General features: G+C 36.1%; 2 protein-coding genes across 9 annotated transcripts; both read left to right on the forward strand.

Moving 5' to 3' along the window:
- The first annotated feature begins 328 nt into the window (after nt 1-328).
- On the forward strand, nt 329-5,010 carry LOC137823462 (FRIGIDA-like protein 1). The gene is made up of 3 exons (XM_068628608.1): nt 329-1,351; nt 2,077-2,240; nt 2,315-5,010. Exons 1-3 carry the CDS (start codon nt 532-534, stop codon nt 3,005-3,007), a joined length of 1,677 nt encoding a protein of 558 aa, XP_068484709.1. The 5' UTR covers nt 329-531; the 3' UTR covers nt 3,008-5,010.
- Nucleotides 5,011-8,159: 3,149 nt separating this feature from the next.
- LOC137823461 (putative WRKY transcription factor 20) lies at nt 8,160-13,896 on the forward strand. 8 transcript variants are annotated; one of them, XM_068628605.2, is made up of 6 exons: nt 8,160-8,696; nt 10,213-10,389; nt 10,759-11,311; nt 11,410-11,575; nt 11,666-11,824; nt 13,166-13,896. In XM_068628605.2, exons 1-6 carry the CDS (start codon nt 8,478-8,480, stop codon nt 13,644-13,646), a joined length of 1,755 nt encoding a protein of 584 aa, XP_068484706.1. In that variant the 5' UTR covers nt 8,160-8,477; the 3' UTR covers nt 13,647-13,896. The 8 variants fall into 8 exon arrangements, with proteins under 8 accessions (XP_068484706.1, XP_068484707.1, XP_090150669.1 ...); XM_068628606.2 differs by having other exon boundaries at nt 10,759-11,248; XM_090294543.1 differs by lacking the exon at nt 8,160-8,696 and adding an exon at nt 9,027-9,142.
- The last annotated feature ends 548 nt before the right edge of the window (nt 13,897-14,444 follow it).

Here is a 14,444-nt window from a genome sequence, read left to right on the forward strand (position 1 = left end):
ACAACAATGTCAACCAGACCTTGGCTTGAAAACGTCCCTCCACAACTACACTAAAAGCACCTCCTCTGCAGCTCAAATCACCACCAAAACAAAAACCAAGCTTTTGTGCACCTCACTCTACACGTTTTTTCAAAATAAAGAAGACAAGGGTACAATGAGGTTTTAAAAAGTTCGTCGGGTGCCAGTTAAAATTGATTGGGTGCAGGAAGCAATTGCCTTTTAATTAACGGGGTGCAGAATGCAAAAACCTTAAACAAATCAGCCCACACATTGTGGGAACACAGGCCCAACTTAACAATTACCAGTGAGATTCAGATACAACATTTTCAGATTTCACGGTGATTTTGTATTTTGCATTCTGCAACCTAATCACAACAATTCATTCAGGAACACAAAGCAAAGCACTGAACCACCTTGTCTAACATCATCATCATCATCATTGTGGTTTCAATTTTAGGGTTTTGAATTTGGAAATAAAAGTGTTCATAATCCTTCATCTCTCTCCGAGAGAACAGAGGAACAGCAACAGCAATGCAGACGTCGACGAAGACCATCTCTGCGGCTCTGCAACTGGTGGACGCCAAGAAGGAGAGTTTGAAGAAAGCCTACGACGATCTCCAAACCCATTCCTCACTCCTCTCTTCCTCCTTCTTCCCTCCCTCATGGTCCCACATCGATGCCCACTTCACCTCCCTCCACAACTCCCTCTCTGAACGCTTTCAGCTTCTTCATTCCCTCGATTCTCAACAGCAACACACTCACTCACCACCCTCTCCCTCCAAAGATTCCATTTTTCCGCCCTCCCGTTCTGACCCATCATCGCGAAATGATGCTGCATTGCCCAAAACCCACGCGGAACGCATGATTGCCCTCTGCAACTGCATGGATGGAAAAGGGTTGCGGGACTACGTTGGGGATCATTTCAAAGACAAGGTTGCGCTCGGGGTTGACCTCCAGAGTGCCTTCAAGCGTGCTTCCGATCCCGCGTCGATGGTTCTCGATGCATTGGACGGTGTCGTGGGTGCGAATGTAGTGAAAGATGACAAGGAATTGCGCAAGAGGAAGAGGACTTGCGGGTTGTTGTTTCAGCAGTTGAGGGCTGCGTCCGTTTCTGTGAGTTCTAAGGTGAGTAAGAGAGCAAAGAGGTTGTGTGTGGAGTGGAAGGGGAGCTTGGCAAGTGAAGGTGGTGGTGATGGTGTTGGGGCCATGACTTTCTTGCAGTTTGTGGCGGCTTATGGGTTGTTCTCTGAATTGACAAAGAATGAGATTGTCAGCTTCTCTGCCATGGCTGCTGCCAATGATGATCTTCCTGAGCTATACAGAAGTGTTGGTTTGACAGACAAAGTTCCAGGTTGGAGCCCTTTCATTTGAATTTGATGTTTTGGTTTAGTATGATGAGGTGTTAGGAGATGCTGTTACGTAGCCGCGTTTGTGTTTTGTTGTTGTAGGCTTGTAGCTTGTTACCTGTTGTTGTGACTCTAGTGTTTAGGGTTAATGGTGTTTTTAGTTTCTGTAATCTTGAAATTTGCAAATGTTAATCCCTTAAACTGTGAATCAGCAAGTATTTACCCCAGGAGTTTTAACTTTTAGGGGCTAAAGTTGAGTATTTCAAAATTACTAGGTGGAAACTTATCATTTTGAATGTTGGGGATTACTGACGAGGTTGACACAAATAGTTGTTTGGATCTTTTAAACATATGAAAGGATTTCGATGGTTAAATATGCGAATAGTGCAACACCTGTTGGTGTAGGAGCTGGCGAAATATGCGAATAACTGATAACTGATAATCTACTTCCTTATGGAATTAGTCCTATGGTTTCTGGTTGTGATGATACCTCTGGGTCTAGTTCTTGATCTAGAATAAGTTGGGAACTAAACCTAAAGATAATCCATTTTCAGCGACTGAAAACACTAGTAACCACTAGTGTTTATGTTATGTGGTCTTGGAGTTGGAATTTTTTAAAAATAGTGTAATGTTGTAAGTTGAAATGGTTATGCTGCCGTTATTTGATTTCTACTTTTTCCCTTTTTGGTGTTTAATTTGTGAGGGAAATTTTGTTTTGGGTGTTTTGCAGGTCTTGTTCACAAACTTGTTGACAGGTGCAGACATATTCTAGCTGTCAAGTATGTTTTTGAGTTCAATCTTGCTGATAAGATTCCACCAATTCCCATTTTGAAAGCTCACGTGAATGAATCTCAGAAACTTGCTAAAAGACTTTCTGAGGAAGGGAAGTCACTTGTAAGTATTCTCCCCATGATTGTTACCCGGGGTATATGATGTCACTGCCTGTATTTATTTGGGTGTTTTTGCAGAATGAAATCACAGCCAGAGAAGTCCATGCACTGAAATCGGCAATTAAGGTTATTGAAAGTCATAATCTTCAAACAGAATATCCACCTGAAAGCCTTCAACAGCGTATAGACCAATTGACGAAGCATAAGGCAAATTTAAAATATAATGCGTCTGCTTTTTCTGCCAAGCCTCCTTCTCATCAGCAGCTACAAAGTGGGATCAAGCGTCCTCGAATTTCTGCCCCAGTTGGTTCTGCAGCTGTTCTGAATAGTGTCGGTGGTGCCAGTTCAACCCCTCACCACTACAAACAACCTCATTTCCAGTCATCAGGTTTGTTGCTGGAGCAACAACCTTTGTTCCATCCACCAGGTTTGTTGTTGGAACAACAACCTCGTTTCCAGTCATCAGGCTTGCTGCCTGAACCACAACCTCATTTCCAGTCACAAGGTTTGTTATCGGAACATCGAAATCCGTACATGAACTTGCCAACCATGTCATATGGCATGAAGGCTCCATCCCCAACCATCTTGCCTTATACAGGCACCTCAACTGGGCCTTATGGTCTTGATGGTGTCCCAATGGGTCCCAGTGGCAATCTTGGTCATGGTAGTTCTCTTCCAAATTCATCAGAGCCACTTGTGCTGTCTGGTTATCATGATAGTGTCTCTGCTTATGGTGTGCAACATTATTATCAAACCTCTTATCATCAGTAGATCAAGAAATTGCTTTTTCTTTTGAATGCTGAACTCCTGGGTTGGTAGCTTTGGTATTAGTTTCTCCACGACTTTGCACTTCTGGCCTTTAAATTGTAAAAACATAGCTTGCTTTGTTGATCTCCATGAGTATAGGAAAGGAACTAGATTCTGCACGAAGGGTTGTGAGGGAATGATTTTTTTCACAAATTTGATTACTTGAATAATTTTACTTCTATAAGCTTCCTTTTTGGTTGATCGTGGTCTTCTTTAAACTTCACTTCACTGCTTTCGCACTTCATCGCTGCCTAGACTTATTTCTTTTCCAGGCATTAAGGCCTAAGATAGGGGGTTTCAAAGGGATAACCCGTGCAAATAGAAACTTTCCAAATTTTCTAGGTTTAGTGTTGCTTGTGATTAGTTATTACACGAGTCTGCGCTATAGTTGTTTCAAGAGGGTTTCATTTTTTTCCACGTCCTAGTGCATAATTTCATACTAGTAAATGATAAAAAAAAAATTAAATTCAGTTATGGGTTTATCTTATCAAAATTTATTAATGGAATGATAAGTATTTAGCATTATTCACACCCAGACAACTCTATCTAGATTTTAACTTTTGTTTGGCTGCATCTCACACTGTACAAAGAAATTCAATTTTCTCTTCCATCGGTTTTAAGGATTTTAGTCCAAAAACAGAGGGTAATACATCCGTTCCTGAAGCCTTAAAATAATCCTAGGGGAATGGTGTTCATTGTTCTCATCCACGAGACTATGCATCATCCACATGGATTGAAAAATACAACATATTTGTTTTGTTATTTTGTCAATATCCTGTATGAACTGTCTGTTGTGCTCGTGTGAAAAAATTATTTTCAGTACAGTTTCTTATCTATGGTTTCTTTGTCTTTTGGCCAATGAGTTTTCTGTATGAAATAAAATAAATTGTTGGTTTTATTTGGTTCTTTTAAACATGTTTTTTGTGCCAAAATTAGCAAAGAAACTATGTTTTAATATCTTTGATTTGAAAATTCCTCTGTATTTTGAACTGATTCATATCTCTTGATCGTGAAGGGTGCTTATTACGGATTATGGCTGCCACTGTACTATAATAATCATCTGTTTGAATCATATCTCATTGTGCATTTGACATTTGTTTTGTTGACAACTTACATCCAATGAATAATATTTTTATTTTGTCTAATAGAACCAATTCTAGTTCAGTATATTGCATCTTCAGTATATGTAGATGAATTGATGTTAAATGTCATCATGGTAGTGGTATTTGGTTGAATCATGGTCTGTATGCTTTGGTCTATAGTAGTTGAGGTCTCTATTTTTAGAAAGCAGCCCAAATTACAATTTGTTGGGTTCCTATCGCCTTGGGCTAGTCCAGGTTATGTGACACTGAAAATGTAGGAAAGTAAACTTTTGGGCTGTCTGAAGTCTAATATTTTGTATTTTTTTAATCATGAAGAAAAATGCCTAGGGGCATTGCCTCACATTGTCACACTTCCCATGACAATCACATGGCTTATGTTTGAACGCCATGTTTTCTGATGGTGGGTTATTGTTGTGAGTCCTTTGCATGGCCTGTGGACCTATGCTATATCTGGATTTTGACAGCCATTTCCTCCTGCAATGCCCCCAGCAAAAAAAAGGAGGAATACAGAGAAATTGCCACATTGAGGCTGGTGAAGTTAAGATTAACTTGTGAAATGAGTTTCGACAATTCTTTTTTAGTGTGTGTGTGTGCATGCATATCCTACTAGGTGTAGGGTCACTTGGCAATTTTTTAGCACCATTTGGTTTTATGATTTATGCCTCTGCACAGTAGTTTGATCTTTTAAGTTTCATCTCTGACTAGGGGAAGTTATTAGCTGAATGAATGAATTAGCTTGAATGTTACCTATGAATAGTTAAGTTAACACAAAAAGAAGGGCAAGTGTATGAGAGGGATCTGATACTGTTGTACCTTTGAAGTGATCTATTACCTATGATAAGATGTGTCTGTGAAGATTATTCATCTCACCTTCTGAGAGACCATTTCTTATCTTTTTGTATTGATGGTTTGGTAATGCAACATGTAAGAGACCTCGTTTTCTGTATGTTTACTAACGATGGTTGAGACGTATTCTCAGTGTGTTCCATGGAAATTGGCCGTAGATGACTTGCCATCTCTCTTCTTTTTTGGTACTGAGAATTTCATTCAGAAGAAAATGGACCTTGCATCCCTCACCTATTCATGACTGATGCTTTTCATTTGGCAAAGAACACTGAATAATATTATATATGAACTGTGTTTTACCAGATTTAACATTAGTAGGAAATACACTACCCAGATTCAATATTTTATCTTAAGCTATTAAGTCATATATTATGGGTATTTTATTTGTTTTCATTTGCCATTTTTTTATATGAACTACCATCCTAAAGCTATCAATAAAGTAAAGCAATTCAATTTACAAGAAGCAATTCAGATAGTGAGTTTATATCTTGTGGCATTTTTAATCATAAGGATTCAAATGAGATTTTTTTTAAGCAAAACCTTTCATACACACTGAGAAATAAGCATCAAAAAGTTAAAAATTAGTTTTAAAACTTTAAAAACCTCTTTGGTTTTTGCATAAAATTCTTGAGATATAAGTTATGTAGTGCAGACACCAACGCGAACTGATACGGGACGAACATGGAGATACATATAATATTTAAAATATAGGACAAGGGACACGAATTTATATTATATAATTATGAATTATATAAATTGATAATAAAGAATAAGGATTTATGTGCATAAATATGTTTTTTCCGGTTGGTTCAAAGTGATTTGTTCCTTAATTTTATAATCATAATAAAAATTTACATAATAAATTTGAGTTTTTAAAAAATTAATGGATTTATCTTTTTTAAAATCGTGTTAGAATTGTAAATAATTTTTGAATTAGATACTTCTATGAGTACGTGTTCTATGAGTGTTGATATTTGATACGAACATTCTATGTGATACAACCTCTCTTTCCTATATAACATAACACTTTTTTTGTACGGTTTTAAAATTTCATGCATTAAATAAATTGGAGAAAGTAAATGCATGGTGAATAAGCAATTCATCTTTCAATTTTATTGGGAAATTTTTACCAAATAAGTGTGATGAGAGATGGACAAGACAGGGAATTTTGGATGTGACAAAAGACGTGCTTTAGCATTTAATATAGACAAATTTATTTGAGGAAGAATATTACTCAACACAAAGATTGTAAAGATTTAGAAAACCAGTGAGAACTTTGCTTTAACTGCATCTCAAGCCGTTAAATGCTTAGATTTGTTGTTGTTGCTGCTTTCCTTTCTCTTCACCTAATCATAGCCCAAGTACACCCTTCCAATTCCTCTGTCTTCAAACTGCTAAAAGTAAAAAACCACACCAATTTGAGAAAGGAAAACAAACTCTAATGAAATGTTTCAATCTCTTGTGCTTTTCTAGACCATGTTCATTAATAATACCCTATACATTATAGTACTAAACCAAAACTTAAGCCTCAACTCCTTTTTAGCCTCTTTGAACAAAATGGTGTGATATCAGTAAAGAAAGAAGATATTTAATACAGTGAGACCAACATGTTAACTTACTCTTTCCAAGATCTTTACAGCATATCCATGAAAAATTGACAACAATCTCATTTATTATTGTGACAGAAAAACACCCAAATGGAATTTAATTTAAGTGGTCAGGTCAACAATTGCCACATTTAGACCCCCTAAACAATGTAGTCAGTGAGTGTCCAAAACCTCTAGCACCACTCCATTCTGTGAACTAATTGGTGTTAAATCCATTTCTGTTTCTCATTTTTTGTCACTTCACTCAGTGCACAACACATGAAACACTTTCCCTGTGGGAATTGCCGACACTGCATTCCTTGAACTGAATCATCTGATCAGAGTTCAAGTAACATAGACAAAAACTACACACTGAGGTCATTGCTTGAGACTGACTCTCCCATTCATGAGGTTAAATTATCTGAATCTAACCCTTTTGGTGAAATGATTCTGGTTTGGCTTTGGCTTTCAAAAGGGTTTCACAGTTTTGCACCAATCACTCACTAATACTCATTGTCTGAGGTGAAGAGTAACATAGAGTTGGTTGGTACTTGGCACACCACTTTTCACTTTCAACTCTTACCTAGCTTAATAACTAGCCATGAACACAACAACATCATAAATTAAATTAAGCAAACAATAATTCTCTTAACGAATGGTAAAATAATCATTTTGTTACAAAATCTTTATCCAATTGTGTATCATTCATTGACATAATCATCTACCTATCAGCTTTAAAAAGTCCAAAAGCTATAAATCCACACAACCCATTCTTTTTTCTCTCTCCATCCCTTTAATGTATTCTTTTAAAGCAGTGAATAAATAAAATTTACTTTTTACTTGTCATTTAAATTTGTTAAACTCTAAATTAATTTACTATTTAAAAAGTTTTATACTTTTACACCATCAATACGTACCTGTTAAACTCAAACAATTTAATACCAATAATTTTGTATTAAGTTGATTCCATTTACCTCACAATTCCAATTAAATTATAAGTACATTGAACATTTTTTGAATTTAATTCATTTCACTCTCTCCAATCTTAATCAAACCAATTTTAATTGATTCACTTTTTAAATGTATGTTTTTTTAAACTAGATTGAATTTTAATTTTTAGATTAGGTATTAGTACTTTATTTTTTTCCTCTTTTTAAAATTATTTTTCTTATGAATTTAATTTGATGTTACCATGTTTTAAAAAAAAAAATATTTATGTTTATTATATTTTTGAATAAAATTAATAATACATTTAAAGTAATATCTTTAAAAATCTAAATATTTAATAAAAGTAATTAAATACCAAATAATATTTTGTTATCTTACATTAGACTAACATTAAAATTATATAAAACAAATAAGAAATAAAACTCAAAACTTAAAAAGTATAATAATTTATTTTTATCATAATAACCAATTTAATTTACACTAAGAATTTTTTGTTTCAAAACTCAAAAGTAAACCAATCCAATTAAATATGTTAAATTTACTGTAATCCCAAATGAATCTAATCCAGAAACTCTTACAATTCAACCTCAATTATTACTTCCATGATGATTGTTTTTTTTTATTTTTTTTTTTATGATGGTGTGAGTTTAGTTACAGAGAAGTAACAAAAAAAAAAAAAGGTGAGAAAGAAGGGTTTAAAATGACAGAGAAGAGAGTCACAGACATGTGAGTGAGTTGTTTGTGAGAGAAAGTGAGATCCAACATTGCAAGTCAACTGAGTCCTTCTGCACTTCCACCATCTCTGACACAACACAACCTTCAAACACAAAACACAAAACACAAAACACAACACCACCCACAAAACAAAAAACATGCATATTTGAAATGACCCTTTTGCCCTTTGCTATATCTCTACTTCTGCTCTGACCCTCATCAACGCCACCACCCACAATGGACGCCGCCGCCGAGCCCGGCCCCAGTTCGGAGCTCCGGCTCAATGGGGCATCCGAGGATCCAAATCGAAGTGGGTCGGGTCAGAATTTGACGGCGAGATACAAGCTGATTGCGCCGGCGAAGCTTCCGATCTCGAGGTCGCCGTGCATCACGATTCCCCCGGGACTGAGTCCGACGTCCTTTCTGGAATCACCGGTTCTTCTTTCCAATATGAAGGTGAGTGAGTGAGTGTGTGCTCTTTTGCTTCTTCTTCTTCTTCTTCCTCTTCTGCTTTGGGAACTCCAATTGAGGTGTTTGGTTTGGTGAAGAATGGAAATAAGCGGGTTGGTGTTTGTTAGAGAGAATTTTCAATTTTCAGAGGGTTTTGTGTTTTCTGAGAGGAAATGGAACAGAAGAAGGAAAGGTAAATGCTCGAGTGAATACAGGGGAATGTTGTCGTTTTTAGTTCACGTTGGTCAAAGGTTGTGTTTTACTGTTTTTTTTACTTGACGCATGTAAGGTAAAGGCCACTTATAGGGAGTGGCATATAAAAAATTTGTTCTTTTCACTGTGATTTTGTTGGGGTTTCTCAGCTACCCAATAGGGCTTATCTGGGCTGGTGTCAAATCGTATCGATTTGGTGGAATAATTTGATGATTTAAAATGACTTGATTTGAATGCTGGTGAGTAATGAGCTGAAGATGCTTTTTTTTTTGTTATGTAAAATTCGAAATTCTAATATGCTGGTTCAGTCTCGTGGAAAATTGTTTCTTTAGAGCTGGCTCTTTACTTCTTTTATCCTTCATTTAGTAGTACATTTTGGTGAATGGGTCCGTTAGTTTCTGATGCTTTTGCTCTTATAGGATTATGTATTGGTTGCTTTATGCTTAAATACGGTATTCTCTTTGGTGGAATATAACTTTAGTTGAGGATCGCTCGACATTCTCCTTTATTTATTTTAATGTCAGTGTTGTTTTTTCACATAATGAATCTTCTTTTTTGTTGGTGCTTGCCCTTTTTGTTTGTTTTTGTTTCAACGGTGCAGCAGAGTGCACAGAAAATCCTCTTCTTTTCCTTTACTATTTATATATGTGGAGCAAACGAATCATGTATTACCAACGATTAGTGGATTGATTTTAGTTATATGTGCTGTGAGAATAATATAGGGAATGTCAGAAAGATTGTGGGTCTGGATTTTGTGAAAGGACTTGTTTCTAGACGCTAATAGTCTGTATGGTCCTAATTCGAGTGGAATTCTTTGCTACATTCATGTAGGAGTGTCTTTTCTTTGTTATGATTGATTGTTTATATAACTAACTTTTGCAAATTATAACGTACTGTGGTATCTTTGTCAAACGGACTCCAAATAAACAACATGCAATATCAGCAGCAGGAGAAAGTAAAAAACTTTGCTTACGCTCAATAATAGTGGGTTGCTTACATCACTAGCTGATAACACCATTCAATTAGTTTAGGTTTATTGGTTTACTCAGAAGATTATATATGTGGTCTCTTTCTGCTGTTATTACTGATTTCCTAGGTTTATTGATTGCTGTTTGAGGCCTTAGGGTTTTCAGATATTCAAGAACTTGCTGTTGTTTTGCCTTTTCCCTACTTTCCTTTTGTTGGTTTTTGAGAAGAGAAATTGTTCCCCGTATCTCTCTGTTCATTTTACTTTATAATTTTTCATTTCACTCCACAACTGTTGCTCAAAGAGCTTATAGTTTAAATATTATTTGTCCATTTGTTGCAGGTGGAGTCTTCACCAACTACAGGGTCCCTCCGCAAGCTTCAGCAAACAGTACATGGTTCTAAGGCTTTTGCTGCCTCTGCCACATTTGCAGTAACCACTTCATGCTTCAGTAACAATACTGTTGATGACAGGAAATCAAGCTTCTTTGAGTTTAAACCACTCAACAGGTTGAATATGGTAATGAAATTGATGTTGGCAACACTTTGATTAAAATAACTTTCAAATCACATGGACGAATGGGCTCAAATTTTGTTTTCCATCCTGACTTTACTTGGTTTAAATCTGTGTACTAACTGACAAAACAAGGTGGGATAATTAATCATAATTCAAATTTATCAAGATTGATGTTATGTTACTCAAACTTTGTCGCATGAGACAAAATCAATTCCTAAAGTCTTGTTTCATTTGAATAGTTTTATAATTTATAGTCCTATGCATGATTACAGTGTTAGACAAAAACAAATGGTGTTTTAATGTTCTGATTAATATTGTTTTGAAGATTACTAATTTCATAGCACTTATCCAATGCTATTTGCTCATGTTAAGGTTCCTGCAGACTTCAATAACCGTGCTATCAAACAATCAACTCAAGTAGAAGGTCTAGGAAAAGCTCAATCATTTGTTTCCTCGCCATTAGTTGAAAGTGAGATAGCAGTTCCTGCTAACGAATTAAGTCTATCATCACCTGTACAAATGGTTAGTTCTTGTCCTAGTGCTTCTGTTGATGTTGATTTGGATGACGTTAACCACAAAGGCAACACAGCTACTGGGCTTCAAGCATCACATGTGGATGTTAGAGGCAGTGGACTTTCAGTTGCAACTGAGAAAACATCTGATGACGGATACAATTGGCGAAAATATGGCCAAAAACTTGTTAAAGGAAGTGAATTTCCACGCAGTTATTACAAATGTACACATCCTAACTGTGAAGTGAAAAAACTTTTTGAACGTTCTCATGATGGTCAAATTACTGAGATAATTTACAAGGGAACACATGATCATCCTAAGCCTCAACCAAGCTGCCGATACTCTACTGGTACTATTATGTCTATTCAAGTAGAGAGATCTGATAAGGGTTCTTCTTTGGCTGGCCTAGATGGTAATACCAGCCAGATGCTTATCATACCTTCCATTTTATCATTACTTGTTGCAGAGAAAATAAGCTGGATTTCTTTATCTTCTACCTTTTTATTGTAGACAAAGCACCCTCCATGTATGGTCAGTTGTCCCATGCTGCTGAGCCCAACAGTGCTTCTGAGCCATCACATGTAGCAACAAATGGTGATGGTTTAGAGGGTGTAGGGTTTGTGTCAAACAGGATTGGTGATGACGCTGATGATGATGATCCCTTCTCAAAGCGAAGGTATGACAATTTGGTTGAAGCTCTGAATTTCTTCAGCATGTGTGCTCGGTTGCATTGCTGCTGCTGAGTTTTTTCCTTTTCATTGTGTAGAAAAATGGAACTTGGAAATGTTGACATCACTCCTGTAGTTAAGCCTATCCGGGAGCCACGGGTTGTTGTACAAACTTTGAGTGAGGTTGATATATTGGATGATGGGTATCGCTGGCGTAAGTATGGCCAAAAGGTGGTGAGAGGCAATCCTAACCCAAGGTATGTCTTCACTGGGTCGAAGTTAAATTAATAAATTCAATTTATTGTATGTGATTTGTCAAATGATTTCTTTTACTATTGTCAAGCTTTTGCTCTTGTATTTGTTGGGTAGACAACAATTTAAATGAGGAATTAACATGATATAATAGTTTATTGAAACTTAAATATTCACTTTTCAATCATTTTGCTTTACAATCTTTTCTTTTAGTATGATTAGTGTTAGCTAGTCTCTCGCTATGAGACCCCTGTTGCAGCCATGATGCTAACCTGGTCCATAAAGAAAATCTGTATCTTGCACTTGATTATATTCAGACATGAAAATGTGAGGGTATATACACACACACACACATTATATATATATATATATATTTATTGGTATTAGACTATCCTCATTAACAGTAAACTTTTTGGTAAGGGATACTTTGATGGATCTATGAGTGAGGTAGATGATGTTTTACAGTTTCAAGAACAGCAATGGAAAAATAACTTGCTAGATTATGAAATTGTTATTTTAAATTTTAAGCTCTTGAAAGCATTAGGTGGAGAAATTTCACTTGGATGACTTCGAAAGCTGTTTTTAATATTCATTCAGAAGCTTTTTATTTTTGTACTTGTAGTATAAAATTGATGAGAATGATTAAATACTTGCATAGGTAAGACAAACTGAAAATTAATAGAGTGATTGCTAAAATTTTGCTAAGAAGTACGGTGGATAATTAAAGTGGCAGTAGATTATTAATAATAGGGAAGTATTTTCAAAAGGAAAGGATCAAACATTATTTTTGCATGCCCATACCAAGTTATGAGAAAATCTAGGGTGCGGGGAGGGGAAGGACAAGAAGATATGCATATCATTGCAGGCTTTATACACAGTCATAAAGATTGAAGGACATGTGGGCAGTGTATTTTATTAGGATTAATCCTGCTTGTTTTAATGAATGACTGGTGTAGCTGATCCCAATGTTACAACTAAGCTTGCTGTCATTTGATGAAGTCAAGTTGGGCATTATATACATGAATTAATTTTGTTGTTATAGTTGTCCTGGGAAGTGTCTGTACCATATTTCATGGAGACAATCATCAATGTGGATGTCATTATTAAAGACTCAAAAGGTTACTTCTTATGATTCCTCTGCTATATTAGTGTGTTGTGTGGCTACTTCAGGAAATGCTTTAAAAGTATGGAATTCAAATCAAATATGTGCTTGGTAGACCTTGATATTCTTGTTGCATGTTTATGATCCATCCTTATGATTCATACTAATTAATTGCAGTGCTAAAATATGCTACTCAACTACATATTTCTTGTTAATCTTGTATCTTACTATGCTGCTTATGTAGGAGTTATTACAAATGCACAAATGCGGGTTGCCCTGTCAGAAAACATGTGGAGAGGGCATCTCATGATCCAAAAGCAGTGATAACCACATATGAGGGTAAACACAATCATGATGTACCAGCTGCTAGGAATAGCAGCCATGACATGGCAGTTGCAGCAGCTGGACAGACAAGAATTAAGTTAGAAGAAAGTGATACCATTAGCCTTGACCTTGGGATGGGCATTAGCTCAGCTGCTGAACATAGATCAAACGCACAAGGCAAAATAATGCACTCTGAATTTGGGAACACTCAAACTCACACAAGTAATTCCAATTTCAAGTTTGTTCATACTACCTCAGCTCCAGTATACTTTGGTGTTCTAAATAACAGCTCTAATCCCTATGGTTCTAGAGACAATAGGAGTGATGGTCCAGCTTTAAACCATGCCTCGTATCCTTGCCCACAGAGCATGGGAAGAATACTAATGGGTCCAGGAAATTGATCACACACCAGACATGAAAATAAAAATTCTGAGTAACATTTTACTTTCTTTTTAAATTTTTGGCGGGTATAGCTTCAAAGGTGTAACATCTCATTTTCTGTAAGAAAATGCAGATAGTTCTTTCATGTTTATATCACTATTCCAGAGCTGCCGTTATGTAGAATTTGTAGCAGCTCCATCATCATGTTGACTTTTAAATCTTTGTAATTGTATAATTATTTATAATCATATCCAAATTCTTCTGTATAAATATCAGGCTTGTAGCAAAGTTACTCCCACAAATCCTGTAAAAGTGCATTAAACCCTTTGCTAAACATTGTATCTCGTGTTCACAATTTTTAGACTCGGTCCCTAGTCCCCACTGCACTGATTACAAGTCGTACATACCCCGTGATTGATGATCTGTTCTGATATAATGAAGTTGGAATGCACGTGATGATACCACAGATCTGTAAATGTTGGACATTCTCACTGTTTTGTGCAGATTAAACTTGCATAATTTTAGTGCTTGATTGGAAATGGAGCATGGATTTGGGTTTTCACATCAAAGTGAGTGCCACATGATTTAGCTTTTGCATTTCTCTCATCATTGACACGATTTATGATCTCAGAAACGCGTTTCAAACACCCTCTTGCGTGATTGACAAGAATGTGCAGAGAGATTATAACCATTAGACTTTTACATAGATAGATGTGTCTATTCTCTATTCACACATGAAAGACTCGGTGGATGTTATATTATACGTTGTTACGTACATATATACCTTATCCTCACTTTAGCAACTGATAAAGCGAAAT

The sequence above is a fragment of the Phaseolus vulgaris genome, chromosome 8, assembly GCF_051622355.1.
Source record: "Phaseolus vulgaris cultivar YP4 chromosome 8, ASM5162235v1, whole genome shotgun sequence".
Lineage (NCBI taxonomy): Eukaryota > Viridiplantae > Streptophyta > Magnoliopsida > Fabales > Fabaceae > Phaseolus > Phaseolus vulgaris.

Coding starts and splice junctions, on each gene's coding strand:
- LOC137823462 (XM_068628608.1), top strand. CDS start 532: ATGCAGACGTCGACGAAGACCATCTCTGCGGCTCTGCAACTGGTGGAC. Junction 1,352..2,076: donor TTTGACAGACAAAGTTCCAG/GTTGGAGCCCTT, acceptor GGTGTTTTGCAG/GTCTTGTTCACAAACTTGTT. Junction 2,241..2,314: donor CTGAGGAAGGGAAGTCACTT/GTAAGTATTCTC, acceptor GTGTTTTTGCAG/AATGAAATCACAGCCAGAGA.
- LOC137823461 (XM_068628605.2), top strand. CDS start 8,478: ATGGACGCCGCCGCCGAGCCCGGCCCCAGTTCGGAGCTCCGGCTCAAT. Junction 8,697..10,212: donor TTCTTCTTTCCAATATGAAG/GTGAGTGAGTGA, acceptor CATTTGTTGCAG/GTGGAGTCTTCACCAACTAC. Junction 11,312..11,409: donor TTCTTTGGCTGGCCTAGATG/GTAATACCAGCC, acceptor TTTTTATTGTAG/ACAAAGCACCCTCCATGTAT.